The following is a 23,882-nucleotide window of genomic DNA, read 5'->3' on the forward strand; positions in this document are numbered from 1 at the left end:
CACAACTTAAAGACCATCGAGACAGAACTTTCATTAAACTCAATGCCAGCATTCCTAAGTCCCATAAACAGCTTTGGTAACGGTAAATAATCTTGATTTGGGCTGATCTGCCAATCAGGAGGTTATGATTGTCAAAGCTAGATTTACTGCTAGAGTTAAAGAGTGTGGCTGTCATTTCCTCTTCCACTATCTTCGATTCCAAGGACACATACAGACACATAAATCCCTTTTCCTTTTATGTCCCTTTCAATATAGTGTGACCACGTGAGCACAGCTCAGGAAGAGATATAAAACAAAAGACCTGACACTGAAATTCTGCTTGCTGCAGATCAAGGACATCAGGAGAATCAGTGTGAACCCATCAGAAGCATGCTAAACGTTCACAAAGCATGCAGGAGACAGAGCTGCAGAAATACACTTGTAACACACTGCAAACATCAGACCCTACAACTATGTTTGAATGGTAAAGGTAATGTCAAAAAGAACTGAAGTTTCCTTTTGTTTAATTAATTAAAACTGAGTATTTCTCTCCTCTTATTTCAACATCATCACAAAAAACCTAAATAGAATCATAGAATAGGTAGGGTTGGAAAGGACCTTAAGATCATCCAGTTCCAATCCCCCTGCCACGGGCAGGGACACCTCCCTCTAAACCATGCCACCCAAAATGCACCCAAATGATGCTCTTCCAGTTCTTGATTGAAAATTTCTTACATCCTAACATTTGTGAGATATATATTTGGTGTTTTTAGGAAAGCATGAGAGTTAACAGGCCAGAAGGTAGAGTCATGCAGTGGTAGCATAACTAGAGGATTAGTTAATCTCAGCTTTTCACACTATACTGATTATAGTATTTGTATTTTCAAGAAATATGAAATAACAATTTATGTTTAGAATCCTGTTACACTACTAAGGTCATATATGAGTTGAGTATATATGGGATGTGGCCATGAATATCTACATACGTGTACGTGGAAACATGGATATATAGGCAGCAAAGGAGATGGGAAAAGGGGAGAAGATTCACAAAAGAGAGATTTGGCTGTATTTTGTGGCAGGTCTTAATACATTTTATGTTGTTTTTATGGTTGTGCTGTGTCTGCTGCTGGGGATAAAAAAGAAAAATCCATAAGGAATCTGAAGTTGCTCTGAATCCGAGCAGTGAACAGCACATTATAGTTTCTTCATTAAGAAAGTGCACATTCTTTCATGAAGAAACAGCCAGTGGCATTTCATGTTCTATCATCAGTGTGACAGACTGCTTTAGGAAGCAGCTTTCATATGGGAGATGATCTGCATTTTCTCCTTGGCACATCAGTTTGTATTCTGACGAATCCAGTCATAAAGTGCTGTCACCTTAGTGTATACACCAGGCCGATTGCGTCGAGCACATCCTTCACCCCAGCTCACAATACCAGCAAGGTACCATCTATTTCCCTTTCCTGTGCAGGCCAAGGGACCTCCAGAATCTCCCTGAAATGAAGGGAGTCCAACCATTAGTGCATGCACACATACACACACACAGAGAGAACTGTAACAAAGGTTAGGTTATTCAAAGACAGTAAATTCCTGCCCCTCTTTCTCAATTCCAAATTTAATATTAGAACCTTATTTCTGGATAGAGTGTACCCAGCTAGATGTCAAATTCCTTTAATTTGTTTTACCTTACGGAAGTAGCACCTTCATGGATATAAAACAATGGCAAGAAGTAGTTCTTACAAAGACTCATTGCTAATGTCTCATTCCAGGGTTCTTAAGGTGCCTGATGACAGGTTGAATGGGGAGAGGAGACAACAGGGAGGGAAAGCAGGAATTCTGCTACCGTTTGACCATAGACTGTTCACCTTTAGGTTGAAGGCAGAACTCTTATACTGTGTGTTAAATAGGAACAGAAAGATACCACACGCACCCAACCAAATGAAATAAAGCAAACCCGGGCACAATCAAGTATTCTCAGCGGTTTCATAATCAAGACTGTGTCCACATGCATAGATAAGAGGAAGGAACAAAGACCAAGGAACGTGCAAATAAAAACTGGCTTCTCAAAGGGAGCACGCAGCCCTGTAGAGCAATGTAGGAAAGTAAAAATGGCCATTTAGCTCAGTTCACAGGGTCAAGCTGCATTTGGGCTCACAATGCTTTGTGCCCTTCGCTGTGTTAACCTTGTATGCGTCCTGTAAACACACCACTCCACAGAACTCTGAGCACTTATGAGCACAGCTCGTCTCTGCAGCTGTTTCGGATGCATACAAGGCACTCCTCAGCCTCCAAGTTGACCCTGGGGTGTTGCTGGGGTTTGCTTGGAGCTAAACCGTGGAAGGGGTCAGAAGAAAGCCATGTACCATGAAAAAGGGTAACATCAGAAAGCCTTCATCACCAAACCAAACAAAATTATCAAGAAATAAGAAAAGAGCCACAGCAGTTCTTCCCCAATCTCAGGCTGCTGTCATACTGCCAATTGTGATAACCCAAGAGGCTGATCTCAAAGTGACTTGAGACAGCAGGCTATGCAGTCTGGCCAATTACACAGCTAGTTAGGAAGGAGTGAAGGGGCTGTATGCTGGTGGAGAGAGGGAGGATCCTAAAAACAGAGGAGCCAAGATGAAAGAACAGCCTAGAGTGATGAGAAAACAGAGTCTGAAAGAGTAAAAGTTTTATTTCTCACTCTGAGTATTGCATCCTCTAAAGATGAAAGGTACTTGATATTTATGTCAAATTTCCTTCCTTATTTTGGATACCCTTCAACTGCCATGTTAAGTTAACCACACACACTCAAGACATCTCACTTTACTACTAATGAATAATGCCCCTGAACAACAAACTGCCAACAGCCCACAGCTTTGAACAGTTTTCCAATGAGAGCAAATATTCTTTTGTGGGGTTTTGACAAGTTCTAGATTACCTGGCATGCATCAACACCACCATTAAGATTTCCAGCACACAGCATACGTGATGTGATAGGATTATCATACAGCTTGTTGCAGACACTTTGGTTGATTATCCTCACTCGAGCTTCTTGCAGTGTTTTGGCAAGATGACCTATTAAAAAAATACCAATAGTATTGCAGAGGTTATGGAGATAGAGATTGCTAACAGAGATAGCACCTCAAACAACAGAGAATAACTCCAAACTCAAAATCTACCCAGCTGATGACAGAAGAGTAATTCCCCCCTCCCTTCAATTGCTGCCCGCCCTCCGCTTTTCAAAGCTGTTGTCTAGACAGAGGCTCTCCATCCATCACCTTTCCATTTCCTTAGTCCTTATCCTTACGAGCTTGTTTTGTCAGAAAGTAGTAAAAGAGCCATGCAAGTTATAAGACTCCACGGAGTGCGACTGGTTTTGAATGCTATTTCAAACTATGCCCAAAGCTTTCTGTTGTTATTTACACTATGGTTGTTTTCCGAACATTGCCCAAGTCCTACTAAATGACATTCCTATGCTCTTTTCTATCCTCTCACTTCTGTGGAAGGAGCTGAGGAATGAAGCTGAGATGGGAACAATAAATAATTTTGAAGCACTAAATTTGTAACTCACAAGTGATTTTAAGAGCTTAATTCTGTACTATAGTCTTGATGTCCTCAGTTGAGTATCCTCAGTAATGTTCTGGCTAATGGCGAACATAACCTTTCAATACCTGAATGGTCAGAGGAAGCACTGGGCTTTGGCTTGTTTGCTTATTCATCTCTGATGATGGGTTGGGAATGAAATGGGTAAGATAGAAAAATACGCAGGTTTTTTCACATGCCATTGTACTGACTTTTAAGTATTACTTACATTTGTTGAAAAGGAAGTTATTGTAAGAAGACATCAATTGTAAAACCATTCGTATTTCATTATGCTTTTACTTTATTATCTAGATTTAATGTTATTATTTTAAAAAGGTGTGTTAAGAAAGCCAGAATTACCATAGCAAATGGCTTCTGATCAAACACAAGGACCTAGGTCTCAGCACAATTGTGGGGGCCACTGCGATTCTGAGAAGCTAAGCCCAGATTCCAAAGCTGGCTCCTGTTAAATGCTGAAACAGGGCCAAGATCCTGTGGGATCCCCCACCTCCCCTCTCCAACTGCTTGCTTTTTTTCCTGCCTCTCCACTGCAGCCTGCTGCTCCAAGCTGCACAGAGGCAAAACTCTTCATGGGGCATACATTAAATTGCCTTTGGTTAAGACAAAACAAAAAGATCTTACACAATACTTCTGCAATTATTGCTGTTCATGTCCTCATATCGTCAAACGCAGTCTCAGAAGCAATTTCTTTCTCTATAATAATTGCAAATCACCGTTTTCTTTACCTGTAAGGTTGCTTATGAACCATTCACTAGATAAAATGAGCCATGAACATCAAAATAAGCACATTTTTGCAGACCTATGGTCATTTGGTTTTCAATTGCCTGTGACTCCTGAATACTTAACAATAGTCATCTATCACCTGCCACCCAAGCAGACATTTAGAACTGACAGACTGCAGCTAAGGGGCCATTTTCTAGCTTTTTATAGACCTACTAAGTAAACCAAAGGCATTTGTGTTACAACTTTAAGTATTTCATTGCTAGAGTTTAACACGAAGCCAAACTTGCAAGAAGTAAATCCAGGAAAGGAACATACTATTTTCTTTTATGGCTCCCCAGCCAGTTACATAGCAGACAGTTCCATAAACAAATACTCTAGAGGTGCTGGGTAAACAAATGGGCTGTACCAGCTCACTGAAGAATACAGGAGTCTCCATTTCAAGCAGGGCAATGTCATAGTCTGAGGTAGAGTGGTCATACTGTGGGTGGACAACAATCCTTTTGATTGATCTCATAGCCACACGACTGCTCTTTTCAGTAACAGTACGTAAGCCCATATACGCTCTCCATCCCGAAGGAATGGAGTATCTGTAAAGAGAATGTTTTTAGAATGTCCCATTACAAAGTAATGTGGCGTCACTTCACTCCCTTTTATCTGCTTTTCAGTATTTAATGGAACTCAACAAAACCAAATGGAGCGAGTAGAATGATAGTGTCCATCTCCTAAACTATTAAGAAACATTTTTACTTACTATTTTGAAAATACTGTTTTCCTGGAGCTATAAGACCTATTCCTTGCAAGGCACTATGCTTTAGGAGGCAGAAAAGCTGACTCCTTGACACAATGAGAAAGTAAGTCTTCAATTTACACTACCCAAACAGAACACCGGCAAGTTTAACACTCCACTTATCAATAAATAGTTCTTTTCTTCGGGGAAAGACCATAGCTTTTAGTGAGAAAATCCCTGCCTTATGGTGTTCATCCTAACCCTATGACAGTATAACTTCCTCATACCTCACAGAATCAGAATCCAGGAAGCAATGGGCAGCAGATAGGAGCCACCTATTGGAAATAAGAGATGCACCACACACATGGCCATGCGCTCCCACGTGCAAACTTGCTTGCCAAGGCCACTTTCCAGATCCTGCGTCTTCACCTCCAACAATTCTGCTTTTCATCAGCTGGGGTCTTCCACAAGCTAATGGAGATAATTTAATAAAATCATCACAAAGAACACAAGGGCATTTCACTTTATTATGCTTAATACATGAATTTTTATCCATACTCCTCAAAGCTGTTAGGAAATAAGAAGTATTTTCTTGCTGTGCAATCAGTAAAAGAGTTAAGTGTGCTTGCACAGTTTCATTGAATAAGCAGGCCATTGATAAACCCGTTATTATCTATATTCCCTTTCAGCTTTTTGAAGAGGTTAGTAACTCAAAAAGATATTTCAGCACAGTTCTAAGCTGGGTTGTTCCAAAATCTGGTTTGAATAAAGTCTCATATCTTCTCCCTCCTTACACAAGAGTACGTACAAAGAGTACAGCTCCTTGACTGCATTTCATTCAGCAAAACCCAAGCGCTAAGACCTACCAGCTTACCCTGGAAGAGTGCATTGCTTCAAATAAGTCATCATAGACAGACTGGATCAGTGGATTTAAAATGAAAGAGTGCAAAGTTCAAGGCAGGCACTTTCATAGAGATGTTAGCAGGAGATTAATTTCTTTAATTCATATTTGATTTAATAGAGTCTTAGTCCAATAATGCTTGCCCACAGCACACATTCCTGACTCAGTTTCCCAAAGTCATTCATTTTTAAACAAATGTTACCACACCGCAGTTCATTTCATCAGATCCATCAGCACAGTCTCTTCTCCCATCACACTCAGGATTTGGCTTCAGCAAGCATTTTCCATTGAGGCATTTGTATGAGTAAGGGGAGCAGCTTTCATAGGCTGAAATAATTTGGAGAAGACAGTGTCATGTTTGGAGCCACGGCTTCAAGTGATTAAAATAAACTTGTATTTTCAACCTATGCGATAAAAGTTGCTCAAAGCTACATATTCCAGTCTGCTTGAAGTCATAGTCTGTACTGGTATAAACTGGTCCCTCTATAGATGGCGGAGAGGAGGAATGTACCAGTTTGATTAACAGCCAAGCTAATTTTGGTCTCCAATGTTCATAGGGAAGAAGACAAAGGAGCTTTCTGCTGTTCTCATTTCCATGTTACTTAACTCTAAACCAACCAAGCTAGGCTTGTTTTAGCTTCACCAGCCCTACTGGCATTACAAATCATGAAGCTTCACAGCGGATGTCATCTAGAAGTCAACCTTTTTATTATTAAGTAAAAGTTGAGAAAATTGTGGAGGAGCTTTATACCTGCTTCCAATAAGTTTTTTGGCTAAGGATTATCACAGTTTCACAGGGAATCCTGACAGATCTCAGCAATAGGCTTCCGTTACTGTCATTCTCATTGTCACTTGTTTACAATGACCCATGAACAGTGGATTTATTTGCTTTTCCAACAAACAAGGACATGCCCCTGGCTAACTCAAGGATTCAAGTCAAGGCAAGAATTACAAAGACAAAATGCAACAAGTCACTAGGGAGACATTAGTAGTACCAGCGATGTCTGTAACCATGGTGGATCTACAGTGAAAGAGACCATACATGCAGCAAAGGGCAGAAGTCCCAAAGCTATGATGCCTCTCTCCCTTACATTATTTGGTATTGATCTGGCTGTTGCTCAGAGAAAGTGCTCTTCTAAGAGAATCACCAGCACACTGTAGTTAGGTCAGCTAATTAAAATCACTGTTAGCTTGGGTTTTGCTTCATTAACTTCTTGTCTAGACTTTCCTAAGTAGTTATACTCTGCTGGGGATATTTTCCATTATTATGAAACTTGTACTTCATGCTGTGAAAAAGATACATAGAACTACTACATTAATCCATTAAAATAAATATATTCCTGCTTCTGCTTTCCACCATCTTTTGGAAAATAGCTAAAAATGTATACTTACAGCAGTTGTTTTCATCGCTGTCCTCCCCACAGCTGTCATCATCTTTACAAGTCTTGTACTGGTGCTTGCACTTCCCATCACCACAGTTCAACCGTTCTGGATTACAACCTGAAGAAGAAAGGTCTATAAATGCTTTATAACCCCAATAGCTGGCTAGCAGCCATATGCTACACTGCCTACCAGAGGTCACCTTGATGTTGCTGTGCCATCTCTGCCAAACACTAGTCTACCTTGGTTTTGGTAGCCTCCAGTGACAGAGACTTATTGCATTACTTCACTTGTGCTGCTCTCTCTGACCATGGATTACTTTCCAGTCAATCTTTCTGGCTGCTCTTCATTGTTCCCTATCTTTGGTGTTCAGGGCAGTCTGGATATAATACTTCAGCTGAAGCCTTCTCACTGGTGACTGGGAAGATCAACTGTGGCACTTAAAACCCCAACAAGCCCAAGCGACAAAACACCAAACAAACACAAAGCACAGAAAATTGTGTAATTCTGACTTTCAAATCTGCTTTTGAGCTACTGTCACCCCCATTTTTCAGCTGAAAAAGCAACTTAGGGAATCCACATGTGTATTTGATCACCTAAGCTCATTTCTTGTCTTTATTGAGTGGAATATAGTTTTCTCCATGCACATTCTCCAGCTTGTCAGGATCAGCTGTTTAAATACATCCCTCTTTCTATGATGTGGCACTTTGCCTATTTCACAAGAATCTTCTTCAATCTATCACTTAGATCACTAACAAAAAAATACACAGAACAGACACTGGCAGAATGACAGCAATAATACCCTTCCGTTTTGGTGGAGTCATTGGCAATCATGCTCTGGAAGCAGCTTTGTCTGTTTTTTTCTCACAATGCTTCCTTTACTTACTGATAAGTTTGTCACACAAAGCAGCACCAAAGTACAACTTCTGCTCTATTTATCTTGCCACAGCAGAGAACCAAAATGAAGTTAAAACCTTCATGCTGGTTTTTAACATCTATTTCACTGATTACAAATAGTTTACTTTGACTACTTGTTGCTTTATTTGGTTTTGGAAGCTTAACTTGTAAAGATCAGTGTAAAATCGCCTGCCTGTTTTATTCTGTTCTCCCACTCTTCAAACACATTACTCAGCCTCTTCTGCAGCCTTTTAGATCTTCACCACATCCTTCATGTGATCTTAAAGATAGCTGCCGATATTTTAGAGATCATTTCAGCAGTCTCAAAGCTTCATGGAGGAAGCTGTTTACAGGAGGACACAAACATGAAATAGTTGCCCTACCACAGTCTAATCCATCACTACCATCTGAGCAGCCTTTCCAGCTGTAAGACTGACTGCTTGAAAGAATGCACGTTCTATCCTCACACCTAAGGACAAGCCAGAAAAGTAAGAAACTAATGGCACTAGAAATGCTGTTGCAGTCTAAATGCATTAACACAGAACTGTACCATGGAGAAATATTAAAATGGCTATTAAAAAAAACAAAGCTAGGTGTCATTTTTAACCTAAATTGAATGAAAAACAGGAAATCCTATCCTACTTGGCCTTATCTACCAACGATTTTTATCAAGCAATCCGAGTTAAACGAATCAATACTCACCTAAATGGACTTAGAAAATGAAATTCACATTCATTGCCTGATTCTAAGTGATTCAGCACAGATATATAGTTACTACTGATGGTGAACACCTCTTCAATATGTCAAGGTAATGTATGTTACACAAGAGCGTCTAAGGGCTTGGGGGGGAGATTAACGATGCTGGAAGTCAAAACAAGGCACCCTGTGTAATACTAGCAATACAAATTTCCTGATATTAAAGTGCTGTAGAATTCACCTCTGTGCTACTACACTTCATCTTCATGTCTGATGCGAGCAAATGCTTTATCAGACACATCTCAAATCTAGCAGTTCTATTATGAAGCAGCCTTTCACCAAGAATTCATTGCACTTTCAGTAATTAACAACTGATATTAATGCAAAGGTATCTCTTTGCAATATATAAAAAATATTTTCTTCCACTTTTCTTTCTTTTTTGTTTTTCTTGGCATGTCTAAAAATAAGAACTGTGAGAGAAAAAGTAACCAAAAATACTCTTTTTTTATGCCCAGGTCAATCTAACTTTAAATATTTCCCCTCCAGCACCACAAACAAATTAACAGCTGAATCACATTGAAGCTCTAAACACATTTGTCCCACTTTTATTTAATCAGTTCCAATCTGGAGTCATTTAGCCCTCCTCACTGCCTTGCATGTGATGCTGGTGGGAGGAAAGCACACACTACACAACCAGCACTAGCTCAAAGCTGGAGTCTCTCCAATGTTCTTTTCAGCATTCTCTGAAGTTACTCAACCAACGGCTGGCATTTGCTTCCCAGTTGAACTCAGAGCAGTGCCTGTGGTTTCTAATAACTGTGTTTTGGTAGGCTTTCAACAATGGAAAAGTCTCATCCGAGGTGGTGGGTGACCGCAGGTACTAAAGATGTGGGAGAAAATTCCATCCCCCCTGCCCCTTACTATTGCTACAGGCAAGGCTATAATGGAAGACCAGCACTCTCAATACATCCTGCTCTCTCAGTATCAACTTCATACTGACACATCACGACTAGTCTGCACCTCCTGATGGGTCTTAATACAGGTCCTTAACCTTGTGGCTAAAGGTGAACTACACGGCTCTGTGTCACCTCATCGCTGGCTCAGTTGTAGAAATGGAGCAGAGCACACAAAGTGTAATAAAGACTGGGGATTCTCTCTGTTAAAAAAGCCCCCCAAAACCAAACGAACAAAACAACAAAAAAAAAAACCAAGGTACTTTTAGGCTTTCACTCATCTCTGAGCTGGTTTTGAGGCAGTAAGCACAGTAACAATAGAACACAGCATTGTTTTTAACTTTTTCCATTAGAAAGAGACACAAGTTGGTAGAAAAGGAAACCCCTGAAAATATGAAGCCTATAGAATGACTGAGTACATGAAGCAAGAATCTAGTCCAGGGACCTTAATACATAAATATTTCCAAGTCAGCAACAATACTCAGAACTATACTCAGACAAGCTGAGCATCTGAAGAGGTTTCACAAACTGAACTGATCTCTTGAAATCACAGAGAACTTTAGCTACTTAGATGTCCACTAGGGCAAACAGCAATGGATATCAACTGGGTAAAGGAAAGAGAAGGTATTTGCAAATAATACATTGCAGATGCATCTTTTCTAAGAAATATCACAAATATGTGTATGAAAATCCCTCTTCCACCTTCTAGAAGCGCCCAAAAAAACCTAACACTTACCCAAAAGTGCAGAGACTGGGGAGTCAGGAAAGGGGTGTAAGAAACCCAATCGTATTCCTGCAATACCTGCTAGCAAGGGGTCCTCATTGACTCTCAGTGGAAACTTAATTTGTCTAAACCTAGAAGCTCACCCAAAGCATGCCGAGTTGTGATTTTAAAACGAAGATTAATTATTCATTGTTAACTCCTGTTGGCACAAGAGTCATGCTTAGAGGCTCTCTGCTGTGCTCTTTTCATGGTGCAGCTTGGCTATTTTAAGACTTTGGCAAAGTGACAAATAATTAGATCCAGAGAAACTGGGAAATTTTACTTCCCATTATACAGAAGTGGTGTGAAAAGTTAGAAAATGGGTGCTAACATCTAAAAGCATCTTTTACCTAATTTTGTGCATTTATTTGTTCAATCAGATACATCGTAACATTTCAAACATTGATCTGTTGCGCTTAGGTTAAGGAGAAAAGGCAGGTTGATTTGTATGTGGTTGGTTTGACAAGGTTTCTCGAAGGTTGCTCCTTAAAAAATGAAGTATATGCTTACTCACGGTCTGCGTGACTGAAGGCTTTGTATTCAATGTAAAACCCTCTGTGGGTGACTAGCTCGTCAGAATGGAAGTTGATTGCGACAGAGTAACCGTATTCTCTGTTTCTGTTGCTTTCAGGAAGAGCTTTGCAGTATCTAGCAAGGCAAAAGTGAGAGTAATCAGTTTCTAACCGAACAGACCATTACCATCCAGCTACCTCTCCTTTTAATGAAGGGTACCGACGCCAAAAGCTTTAAAATAAGAAAGATCAGCTATCTTTTAGCGTTAAAACATCACAACAGAAGTACTAGAAAGCCTCCTTACAAATGTCTTCCACTCCACAACTTTTCTGGGACTAGTAGACTTTGAAACAAACACAGCAAGATAACCCATGTCAGAGTCTGCCTTAGAAACACAAACCACTTTGAAGCATGCTTGAGCTCAGATTTCCCCTTTAGGTTTGCAAGCCAAAAGGCTACAAATCCAGTAATAGAATATGGAATCATACAGCCCAATCCAAGTGCTGATGCTGGTTTCACTATACTCTGGATACTGTTTTTTTGAGGTTTGGTGTTTGCTGTTTTTGTTTTTGGGAGGCACGGGGCTTTCTTGTTCTAAGCACACACATTGCAATTCATCTTATTTACAGAAAAGAATATGATCACCGAAGAGTAAGTAGCATAGAAAATGAAACTTCAGATGCCACAAGCTCTTCCCCAACATCAAAACCACTGCCAGGAATTTACACTTCAACTGCAACTGCATAAAATCCCAGTTTTCTATGTCATTGCTCTTAAGGGGATCAACCAAGTGAGTGCCTAACACTGTAGAAAAAGCAGGATGCTTAAATGAACATAATGGCAAATTATCAGTATTAGGGCAGGATTAAGAGCATTCTTCTGCTGAAATTCAGTGGAAGCACCCAATTTTTATTGACATTTATTTTCCTGCACTGGAAGTGGCAAGACATCTTTTGCTGAAGTACAGTATGTTGCTCAACATTGAAGTGCAAATTAATATGTCAGAAAATAGTGTATTTACTCACCTAACCCCATCAATTTCTAACCAGTCTTTATCACATTTACTGGACCCTGGAGACTTCTCTTGAATTTGTATTATGAGGATTTTTAAGGAGAGCTTGTAGCCAGGCAATGGTGCCTAAAAATCAAAGGACGAATATCCTGACACATGCATCCAAAAATTTAAAGACCTGTGCTTCTAAGATGGTAAATCCTATTTTGATTATTATCAGATTAAAAATACTTCATTTTTATTATGTAAATCACCTTTGAAGAACCAAAACACTATTTTAAACATGTATAGAAATCCTTTTAGACCCAAATTCTTTGGCCAGACTGTGCCAGATAGAAGTGTGTAAGTCTTCCTGCAATCAGCGCAAAGCACAGTATTTGGGGTTCGTGCTGTGTTTGTACTGCTGTGTGCTCCAGTAGCTTAAATAAGAGATTAAAGGTGTCTATGGCAGCTGGCCATTCAGTGACCTCTTTGCTATGACCTCTTTGCTTTAGAAAGCCTTTTTCTTCCTTTTCCTGCATATAGGTGAGAGTTTTATGCTACAAACTGCTACCAGTTTTCATTGAGCAGATGAAAGGTAGAGACTTTTACCAACTCATAGACATGATGAGCATCCTTTTCCAGGGAAAGTCAAAAAAGGCAGTTAAACGCTTAATGGAGCAACAGATCAACACACCAGGAAGCTGGTGGAAATCATGAGCAGTTTCTAAGTCCAGCCAAAGGGCTTTCTGGAAAGCCAGAGCTGAATATATGAGTCAGAGAAGTCCTGTTTCTGCAGACTTCAGGGAAATGCAGTGTGGTATCCATCGTATGAGGCATGATTTAAATGACCTTCTCCTTCTTCTTTCTGACATAGAAGCAAAGCCCTGATTATTAGCGATTTTCTCTGGCTGCTAGGAGTTGTCATCTTACCCATCACTTAGTTTCTGTTATGAAAACTCAAGCTTTTGGAAGCTGGCAATGACTCCTTCCCATAACTGGCACTTGTAGGTCAGACAGGAAAAAAAATGGGTGCCTAAGAAGTCAGGTGCAGTTGTCTTAGCATCTTTTCCCTCTATTTCACCCACAACAAAAGCCGTTTCTCCCAGTTTTACATCACATAAAGCAAAGTCATCACTAGAAGATTTCTCATCACTTACTCTGATGATCCAGCTGCAGTCAATATTTGGTGGGTAGTAACTTGGGTAATAAGGGGAACTCAGCGTCCCATTCCAGGAACTATAATGACCACCACATACTGGGAGAGAAATACATCAGCAAGAAACGCAGTTATCTCAACTGGACTAAAGTGCAGAGCCTACTTCACCCGCTAGGACCTCCTCTTCGTACAGAAACAGAAGCAGCAGTTGTGACAATGTTATGGTATTAATATCATATTTTGCCTGTGTTAACAGAAAATCATGTAACTTCACTTCCCCGTCATACTGAATTTCTCCTATTTTTGGATCAAATTACCATAAAGGCTAAATACAAAACAACCCTGACTGAAAGTCTTGGTTTTGGGTTTTTTTTCTAAACTCCCCTTCTTTCATGGTAGGTGGAAACAGCAACGAAATGTGGACACAACAGACCTCCTCCTTCCAACTGACTTCTGACCTTCCTCATTGACTTTTTCAAGCATTACAAAGCAATCAGCCCGAAGTGAAACCTCTGGTTCATTCCCTATGAACCAGGGCGTTGTGTGTGTCAGTTCTCAGTCTGAAAATTCATGCCACATTTGAACAATGCCTCTGAGGTTTTATTTTCTATCAGGATCTCTCTTGCATAACCAGTCTTTAGTGCCTTTACTTCCCTTTAGGTAACAGAGTAAATGCAAACATGAATATAACAGAAAAGAAGACAACTTTGAAAACAGCCAAGTTTTGTGGCAAATTCCAGGCTACACATCCTTTGGAATGCCCATCCTCAGAAGAGTGAAACAACTTTAACTTGTAAGGTGCATGGGATAAGTATTTGCCTAACCAGAGACAGAAGCCAAAATGTATAAGCTTTGGAGAAGCTTATCCACTATAATTTGTTCCACGAGTTAAAACTCTTTCACTTGGACCTGTGGCTAAGTTTTCCCTTAAAAAAGCTCTTATATCTCCTGTAACATTAACAGTTATTAGCAATCGTTTTTTATCCTATAAATTAGCAATTTAAATTTAAGCAATTTAAATTAACATTTAAAAAAAAAATAAATTAATGATTTAAAAATATTTCTCCTATAAATTAACAATTTATTGTTGCTCAAAACACTTCACTGATCACAAGGATCTCCTGCAAAATTCATATTACTCCATAGGCTTAGAATATACTGCTTGTGTCTTGAATACACTTTTCATAACTGCAGATATACACTGTACATATACAGTTAACTACACTGAACAGGGCTTTCAGAAAGGGATCAAAGACATATTAGAGACTTGCTCTTGTTTTCCTTTTTCATTAAAGACACATCCCTAAGCTGGGGATGGATTGCCAAAACTGATGCAAATGCTGCTCTGTCACAGTGGCTATCTAGCTTTGCCCAGATATATAATGCCTGTAGTGCTATGTGGCTGGCTGCTCTGCTGTCATTGCTCAGTGTTACCGTGTACTAAGAGTAATGTCTGGACATTCTTTCAGTGGATGAGAATGATAATTCCATGACTTACATGCCATCAACCCATCTCCCCAAATACACCCAGGCTGTATGAACTTAGTTTTGATTTTAGAGGTGACAAAAGGGATAAGCGTGCTTACATCAGATGCTTGTTTCCATTAATCACTTACTGATTTTAGGAATAGCTTGAAAGTGAGCTTTTAAAATGCTGCTTTCTTCTCTTTGGTCCAGTGAAAAGGTAAGCAACATTACATTACTCGACGAAGTTAAACGTATAATAGGAGGAGTCCAGGCCCCAGGTCCACACCATCTGAAATATCCCAAAAATGGCATCAAAAACCCCAATCAAAGAAAACCAAAAGAAAACATTTCCCACATTCCAGTCATCCTTGCTGAGAAAGGGGGCAGAAGTAACACTCATCTGGTCATCTGTTCTTTCAGAAGCATTCCACTGGCTACCACTTCCCTATTAGTATTGCACCCAATTGGTAGCACACAAGACATTAGTTTCCCAGCACTAAGCCTTCGTCACCCTGGATGAGCATCACCGACACTCTTGCCTAACAGGTGCCCTGGAATTTTCTGACCTGCAGAAGCACCAGAAAGGCAGTGCCAGATTATGTTACTTCAGCAGTGATAGAGACACTGAGAAGCAGCTGGTAGCACTGCAAAGGCAACAAGTGGCAGTGCAGCAGTGCTGAGCACTATCTATGCAATAGATAACAAGCCCAAAGCATTTACAGTCCATTAACTTTCAGCTTGGTTTCACATCACAAAAGCTGTGCAAGATGTGAAGCCCCATGCATGGCAACTACTTCTTCTTATCCTTCTTCTTTTGTTTGAATCATAAGGAGTTAATTTATATCACGAACCTTGAAAACTAGCTACCATTTGTAATCTCAGATGCTCTTTCTTGCATCTTTAAATTCACCTGTGTATTTATTCCAGTTTGAAATCCACAGTGTTTTTTGATTCCTCTTAAACTTACAAATCTGTGTGAAAAAAAAAAATCTAAGTTTTCTCTTTTCCTATGCATAACAAATGAAAGTAATCAAGTTTAGATCTCACCATAGCAGAGTATTTCCATCGCAGGCTTATTATTTGACACCACCAAGATCCAGAGTGACAGCATTAAAAAAACTGAAAGTAGTCATTTTTGGCTTTAGCTGGCCATTCCCTGCTCCCATTTCATGTGAGGCACTAGTCAATGGATCTATGATTTGCCTCTTTCACATACATTATTAAATACTTTTTATCATAATAGCTGTCAAATCCTTAACAATATCAACACTTTGAGTCCCCTCTGCACTGCCGTGTTGAAGTCTTTGAGCATCTTGCTGTGCTACCCGGCTGAATGCCTGACTTATCTTGTAGCTGTACCTCTTGTCACAGTATAACCCAAATAATAAGGCAAGCACGTATGAGAAGAGTTGTAGACATGAGATGTTTTACACTACGCCTCACAATCTCAGCTTGTTCACTCTTTAGTATTTGTCACTGAAAAACTCTGTTGCAGCAACTGGTGAGAATCATTTTAGTCACCATGTGTGATCCTAGACCTGAACATCAGGGAATAATGGCTATAACACAGTAATTTCTGGCTGTCATGGATGTTGGAAATTATATTAGTTCTACCACATCTGTCCAAAATATGTCACTAGCTGTTTGTAGCTTAAATAGAAACTTAATAGGCATATGCAAAACCACACATAACTAGAGTGGCAACAAAAGTAACCAAAAAAAGTTAACTTTTCTTGAGTACCATTAGGATTTTAACATAATTTAAATTATCAGATTCTGTTCTGGTTCTTTGATAGATATCAATGCACATTCTTGAGCTTTATGTCTCATAGCTTACTGCTTTGATGTTCTCTGAACAAGTTAAGTTGTACACAATTGGTTTCGCTAGCTTCCAGGTGCTTTCATGCACATAGCCAACTCTACTTCTCTGGTTCCTAAAAAGCAAAGCCATTCCTTATAATGTGCAACAGTAACAATCCCATAATCAGCAGCAGAGCAGATGTAGCCCGTCATCAGGAATGGGATTCTCAGTGCTATGCTGCAATCTGAGACTAGCTCCTTACACAAACCCTGTGTTCACTTCCATGGCTGTCCTTCTGACAGTCCACCAACAATGACAAGCTCTTTTGTCTTGTTTCATAAGGAGAGAAATAAATCTGTTAGCTTCTCAAGTTAAGGTACTACTAAATGAGTGCTGTTCAAACACTCCTGACTGAACCCACATGCTCAGCTAGCCTCTATAAAAAACATCCCCCTTGAAAACATCTAATCTCAGGTTCTAAAACCTGTTTATTTTGTTAATGAAGACAGACTCAGGGTGGGTAACATGTTCATATGAGAGATTTGACTCTGGAAAATGGGAGCTGTGTGGCTACAGAGGGTTAAATATCATCTAATCTCAGTTATGCTAATGGACTACACAGGGACTCCGAGGATGGAGCCTGCCATCGACACAGTACCCCTGTTATCATTAAAGATTTGGCTATGACTGGACTGCTTTAAAACAAGTCTATTATTTTCTAAAAGGAATAGAACACTGAAAAAAAGGTATCTCTTTGAGTTATTATGAAAAAAGAAGTCTTATAAATTAATCATAATGTAGAATAAACCCTGCAGGAATTCATAACAGCGTTCCCAAGCAAGTGGTCACTTCTCTATCAGAGTTCAAGGAGCATCTGGACAATGGTCTTAGTCATATTGTTTAGTTGTAGGTAGATCTGTGAGGTTTAGGGATTTGGACTTGATCCTCATGGGTGCCTTTGAGCTCAAGATACTCTATTATCCTAATTCACTGTGGGGAGGAGGGACAATACGGAAGATCTTGTTATTGCCCTATCCAAGATTTTTAAGTTGCACTTGGATTCTTACATTTTGGAAGCCCATTTAATATCAATTTGATATCACTACAGTTTCAGAGAATTTCTGTACAGCTCAATAAAACATTTTTTCTCTGTACTATCATACCTTGTAATGATCTTGTTCTGCAGAGGAAGAAGGAAATCGTACGCTGATAAATGGTGTGATGCACAGCTCTCTGGAGTGAGACCATGCAAAGTGATAACTACAAGTCTCACCACATAGTTAGAAGGAACTCGCAGCCTCCATTGATAAAAAGACTTTTTGGGATTCATCAGAGATAGAGTCCTGTTGTTACCGGGCCTGGCATACAGGTCAAAGGATGCTGCTATACAAAAGAAGCTAGATCAGTGGCTGAAAAACTGTTAAGTTGAAAGAGAAATTATTAGGTAAAATTTCAGAATAGGCAGCAAAAGTTGCCTATCCACACTTCTTGACTACTTTAACCTTTTTTTATCCTTACCTTTGCAACTCCATCCCCTTTTCCCTACCAGGCTGCATCAGCTTCTCCTGCTTTGGCCAGGGAAGTACAATGTCCAACCCACCAGCAGCTCATCACACACTCAGCAAGCAGGAGGGTACTTGGCTGAAGCTGCTACATCTCTGCTTGAAACCTACTGCTTCCTTTGCCATTTTCTCTTCATCCATTGCATGGATGCAACAAGAGCAGCAAGTATATGAAGTCAGTCTCAATGTGTGCTTGATATGGATAAATAGGGCAAAGTGAATTAAAGCTCTGTAGTACTTGACTGGTCACTGACTATGTACAACCACAATTATCTAGCCACAAAGCAAATAAGTTATGTATAATTTTGTATTAGCTTTTTAAAAGATGCCAAGTAAAGGAGCCACACCTCATTGCAATGCAGTGGGAACTATTAAATTTCAACCATTCCAGTCAGAACATGAGAACAAAAGCTGGAAGGTATTTTCATCCCAGCTTTCATTTAGGACACAAGCCAGGGAAATCCCTGGTCTGGTTTGGTTTGTAGGCCTTCCAGATACAAGAATAACAAGGACACTGCCATTTTTTCTGTTACAGGATTTTTTCCCCCCAAAGTGAAACCAGTTGGGATAGAAGCATTACCTGATTTTAGCATCACATCATATCCTGTGGAATCTGAAACTGAAATTTAATAACTATCAGCCACACAAGCCAAAGACACAAGCAGGAGAAAGAAAAATAGACAGAACAGGTACTAAACGACAGGTACATTGTTACCAAAAAGCTCCATCATAACAAGATCAAAATCTTCCTCCCCAGAAGAACTGAACACGTGAGCTGCTTGTTTAGCACTGATTTTCTTTAGTTCCACTGGGGTTAAGTTTTGAAAAGAAGCAACCACATCCTTTGGTGCCCAGAATGTATTCCAGTAGTAAGCTCGAAGCCCAGACTCTCCTTCGCTGTGGAGGGAAAAAAGGGCATTATAAATAGACTCTAATTAGTGTCTTGGACGTGCTTTCCACTGATCTGCATTTTTGGCTTGCACAATACATAGCCAGTTGAACTGCTGCGCAGAGAATTGCAGCTGAACATGGGAGCCAAAAGCTCTCTTGTTTAACAACTGTTTTTTCTATACAGTAGAAATGCTTTGGAAATATACTGCTTCAACTGTTATACGCTGAGATTGAAAGCTACACCTTGCAGCAAATCCTTACAATATCTCTTATGGAATTGGATATTTCCATCCTTGATGTATAATTACACACTTTTAAGATCATATTACAGCTGCAGACACATTTTTCTTTAATATTCGTTGACTGTGGCAACATATGACAGGATAGTTTTATGCTCATACGCACATTTTACATAATTCTTGTTGAAATAGACAATCTGTATGTGCACAATCTGTATGTGTGTGGAGACCTCATAGCAGCCTTCCAGTATCTGAGGGAGGGCTATAGGGATGCTGGAGAGGGACTCTTCATTAGGGACTGTAGTGATAGGACAAGGGGTAACAGGTTAAAACTTAAACAGGGGAAGTTTAGATTGGATATAAGGAAGCAGTTCTTTACTGTAAGGGTGGTGAGGCACTGGAATGGGTTGCCCAGGGAGGTTGTGAATGCTCCATCCCTGGCGGTATTCAAGGCCAGGTTGGACAGAGCCTTGGGTGCCATGGTTTAGTGTGAGGTGTCCCTGCCCATGGCAGGGGGTTGGAACTGGATGATCTTAAGGTCCTTTCCAACCCTGACTATTCTATGATTCTACATATGCAAAGTACTACTTAAATGATAAAAAGACAGCCCATCACACTCCTGTTAAAATAGCCTATGGACTGGACTTCCAGAAGTTTTAGGATGCTACCAAAACAGTAGTAGCCATCTGCTCAGTGTACTCGTATTTCTCATGAGAAGCTTAAATAGAGTGCCCTGTCTAATTATGCTCCTGATTTTTGCATTGAGAGGTGAAGAAGGAACTTCACAGCAAGACCAGATTCTGCAAGCAGTCAAGGAAATGAATTGTCATTTCAAAAATGAAACTGTAATTTAAAACTAATTTCAAAATTGAAAAGCAGATAAAAGAATCCAAAGAAATCTATAAACCAAGGAGCAGTCAATCAGACGTTGCTTTTCTCTCCGATTCTATAGGGCAATTCAGAATTCACACCATTAGCATAGCTCTTAGCTCTCACACTTGGGTGCATTTCTCATTCTCTGTTGTAGAGATCTGCAGTGCTCTTCCAGACTCATTTAAGATCCATGGAAAAAAGATAAAACTATTGCAAAAGAATATCTCAAATGTATATCATATGCAGGAACAGGACCCACCTGAAAGCAGCCACTACAGACTTCAAGTAATACTTTCCCAACAAGGAAGATTCATATGTTTCTGCAAACTGTTAAGCAATAGTAAAAGAAAACGTAAAGCATTACATTTTAGTATCAATACCATCTCCTATTCTATAAAGTATTTGCCTTTTTCCTCCTTTCCCCTTCCTCATCCCTCATATTGCAAGCCCTACTTGTATTTCGTACAAAATGTCTCAGATGAATCAGAAATGTGCATTCATTTACACTAAAACCAGAACCAAAACCTTTTCAGATGCAAAAGGTTTCAAGGCCATTGAGACAGCTCTTGAAAATTAGCCATCAAAAAGAAGTCTTTATGGATACCTTTATATTTCTGTTTCAGTCTTTAAGTTTCTAACATATAAACTGGACACCAGCAATGTGTATTGGCTCTGCACAAAGCAGCTTTGAGACACTAGATTAGCTCTTTTGAGAGGTAGAGGCTAACAGAGAACTGCTTTGTGTTGAAGATTGTTGTTCAGAGGGACCCAAGAAAGAGTATTAATCTCATGAATAGGAAGTTGCATATGAAAAGCAAGAAAGCAAATGTTGCAGGGGGTAGAGGGAAAACAAAACCAAGTTAGACACTGAATTGGAGCTATATTTAAAAAACAAACCCAAAACAACAGCACAAATAAACCCACACCAAAACAAACACACTCCAAATTCCTTTAAGAAGGAGGATTTGTCCATAACCTTGAAACCCCCCAGGTTTTATTACCTAGGGGATAGGTATTAAAAGCCCCAGCTCTCCAACTGCATTCCTAAAACTGTACACCATCGAGGCACATTCTAGCTTTAAAACCCCTATGTGACTAAACGGAGTATTCTCTTCATTCCCAGTCCAATTCTGTATTAACTCTTTTGAAGTTATTGCTGTATTTATGTGGGAACTTACATAATTTTGGATCGCTTCTGCTTGCAGGAGGAATTTCTGTGACTTTGGATCATTGAAGTCACTTGTGTAAGTCACATTAGGAATTTCTACACTCCCACCAATATAAATAAAGGAGAATGCTGGAGCTGAGGAAAAAAGGGATAAAAAGATGAGCACAGCAAAGAACATTATGGAAAAACTTCCAGAACAAGAGGTTTGAAGAAGCAAGTGTTTGTCCTTGGCATCTGTAGGTATTAGCTCTTCAAAGAAACTTCCAATAGTAGCCAGAGTGCTAAGTCAGTTGCAAGGAAAGGAATTGAGGTACAGGTTCAGACAGGTGCTTCTACCGGGAAGCTCCAATTGCTAAACTTCCATTTACTGCAGCTATCTCCTCCTGAGAGATGCAGTTTTAAGAGCTGTTTGTTGAGACCTGGGAAGGACCATACATAATTTACCTACCCATTCTGTCTGGAAAAAGGGAGCAGAAGATCTTTAATTCCTATGTGTTCTGGGAAAGACAACAGTTACAACAACAACAGTATTGACAAGCAGAGACAAAAAAAGAGTTTAGAGAGAAAACACATACCTTTGTTATTCTTGTGCAACTACCATCTGTTAATTATTGTGCATTTTGTTGCTTTAGCAAAGCCATGAACGAGAAGGGAAAGCGAGTAGTTTATACATGCATTATGTGCTTAGCTGTTTCAAGCAGAGCTTTTCCATAGTAATCATTCACACAGCGCAAAAACACCCATCCCACCCAGACCATGATGGGGAATAACTCTTACAGAATGAGTAGTGCAGGACTAGTATGGTTATTGTAAGTATTAAAAAAACAATAGGTAATATTCCTAGAAGCCATCTTCTCCAGAAACAGGACCTCATCCATTTGAAGAAGCAGTACTTCTGACACAAGCCTTCTTGGTAGGCTGGGCAGTAGCAAATATGCAGGCTTTCCTAGAGAAAGACACAGGAATGCATCAGTAAGATAACAAAAGAAAAGCTATCATACAGTGTATTTACCTTCTTAGTTTTTGTAAAGAGGTTTAAATTGAGATAATATATTTCATGTTATCAGCCCTGTCACACCTAAAACCTATATTTCTCTGTTGCTTGCTTGCAGCATGCGTTTCAAGCTATGTAAGCAAAGGGGAAATCTGTTATCGCTTTCATTAGGAGCAGTTTGCATATGAAGAACAGAGGTGAATACACACCGGAGTAGGCAGAGAGATCATTTACTGTGTTCCTACAGTAAAGCTTAGCTAGCAGTGTCTCTTACCTGCCCTGCAGCCTGCTCAGAGCCGTGTGGAGCTGGTATGCTGTACACAGAAACCCGGCTGGAGGGGAAAGCTGGTATCATGATGCCTTGACAAATGCCTTTTGACTAACCTAATAACAGAGCCCTAAATGAACCTCATCTCTTCAGCATAACCCAGAATATTGCGCTGCTCTCCACTATGCACTCCAGGCTTCTCTCATTTCACCTTTGCCATACTGCTTGAAGCCAGAGCCAGCCGATCTGCAATCAAAGAAGGTGGGGAGGAGAAGTTACCATCACTGTAACTCTTTGTTTTCCTAACTGGCTAAGTAGGATCTCAATTTCCAAACAGATCCATTACTCTTTCAGAAATACAAGCGTAGGAAATAATTTGTGACAGAATGCAAAGGACAGGCAAGCAATTTACAGATAACAAGTTCCAGAGCAAGATAAACGAGGAAACTTCTAATGAATACCTGGTGGAATCCACAGAAATATATATGAGCGAGAAGAAAAGCACAGGTCCACAAACCACCTGAATTTTCCAGCCACAGGCCAGTACCACACAATAAATGTAATTGCAAAGCAGTTCACATTCAAATTTCTGATTTGAAATTAAAAAAAACAGTTTCAAGTTACCAAACCAACAAGTTCTATGTTTTATACGTGCAAATAGGAAAATCAAGGATGTGTGCAGGAGAATAACATATTTCATACGTGTTGAGAGAGAGAGCGGGTGCACAAAGATTGAAACTTGGAGAAACAAAACAGGTCCGAGAAATCTCAGCCCTGGGAAACAGAAAGGGAACAAACCAACCAACCCCAGCACAGATCACACAGAGACTACAAAAGGGATCAATTGGAAGGCGATCCTCACAGCTCAGGAATGCAAACTACACTGTAGAGAGATTGCTTTGCTGTAGTCCTCTATTTCTGTACACTATCTCCGCCACACACCCAACATGCTGACCAACTGATAGTTTGCTCCTTCCTTTATGGAACAGAATCACATAGAAAAAGTACCTAGAGGAAACAAAGACTCTTTTTCATCATCTCTAAAAATTGTATCAGGACTTTATTTAACATTATATACATCCAGAGAACCCAGTTCCATGGCAGTACCTCTCAGAGGGAAGAAGCATCCGTTTCATTGGGCGAGGACAAGATCATTGCAGTAACAGGCATCACCATGTTTACTCATCTTGTTAAGGTTGCCTAAAGATAAAGAATTCAAGTCCTCAGGTGGATGAACTTGATTATGAACAAATTAAGGCAGGAAATGAAAGAGTTGTAACTCCAAACCATGCACTGAATTAAAATGAAAATTGGAGTAAGAGTAATGTTTTTTACCATGCTTAACCACA

At 39.8% G+C, this 23,882-nt stretch overlaps 1 protein-coding gene across 1 annotated transcript; it reads right to left on the reverse strand.

Moving 5' to 3' along the window:
• Positions 1–1,175: 1,175 nt before the first annotated feature.
• On the reverse strand, positions 1,176–22,829 carry LOC130598194 (suppressor of tumorigenicity 14 protein-like). The gene is made up of 17 exons (XM_057407397.1): positions 22,540–22,829; positions 22,049–22,217; positions 21,282–21,406; positions 20,363–20,430; positions 18,816–18,997; positions 18,681–18,719; positions 17,702–17,921; positions 14,887–15,026; positions 13,272–13,369; positions 12,146–12,258; positions 11,122–11,255; positions 7,311–7,418; positions 6,126–6,245; positions 5,305–5,488; positions 4,606–4,877; positions 2,903–3,039; positions 1,176–1,473 (listed from the first exon to the last, which is right to left on the reverse strand). Exons 1-17 carry the CDS (start codon positions 22,618–22,620, stop codon positions 1,315–1,317), a joined length of 2,349 nt encoding a protein of 782 aa, XP_057263380.1. The 5' UTR covers positions 22,621–22,829; the 3' UTR covers positions 1,176–1,314.
• Between the last annotated feature and the right edge of the window lie 1,053 nt (positions 22,830–23,882).

This window comes from Pezoporus wallicus, unplaced genomic scaffold (genome assembly GCF_028554395.1).
Source record: "Pezoporus wallicus isolate ANWC-B61680 ecotype Strahan unplaced genomic scaffold, APGP_CSIRO_Pwel_v1 contig_13817, whole genome shotgun sequence".
Taxonomy (NCBI): domain Eukaryota; kingdom Metazoa; phylum Chordata; class Aves; order Psittaciformes; family Psittacidae; genus Pezoporus; species Pezoporus wallicus.

What these genes read in the sequence shown, in the direction of transcription:
- LOC130598194 (XM_057407397.1), bottom strand. Translation starts at nt 22,620, where the DNA reads ATGATACCAGCTTTCCCCTCCAGCCGGGTTTCTGTGTACAGCATACCA. An exon ending in TTAGAAATTGATGGGGTTAG is followed by an intron (nt 11,256 to 12,145) that starts GTGAGTAAATAC and finishes TTGCCTTGCTAG; the next exon opens with ATACTGCAAAGCTCTTCCTG. An exon ending in GGGAGCCATAAAAGAAAATA is followed by an intron (nt 3,040 to 4,605) that starts GTATGTTCCTTT and finishes TTTTTTTAATAG; the next exon opens with GTCATCTTGCCAAAACACTG.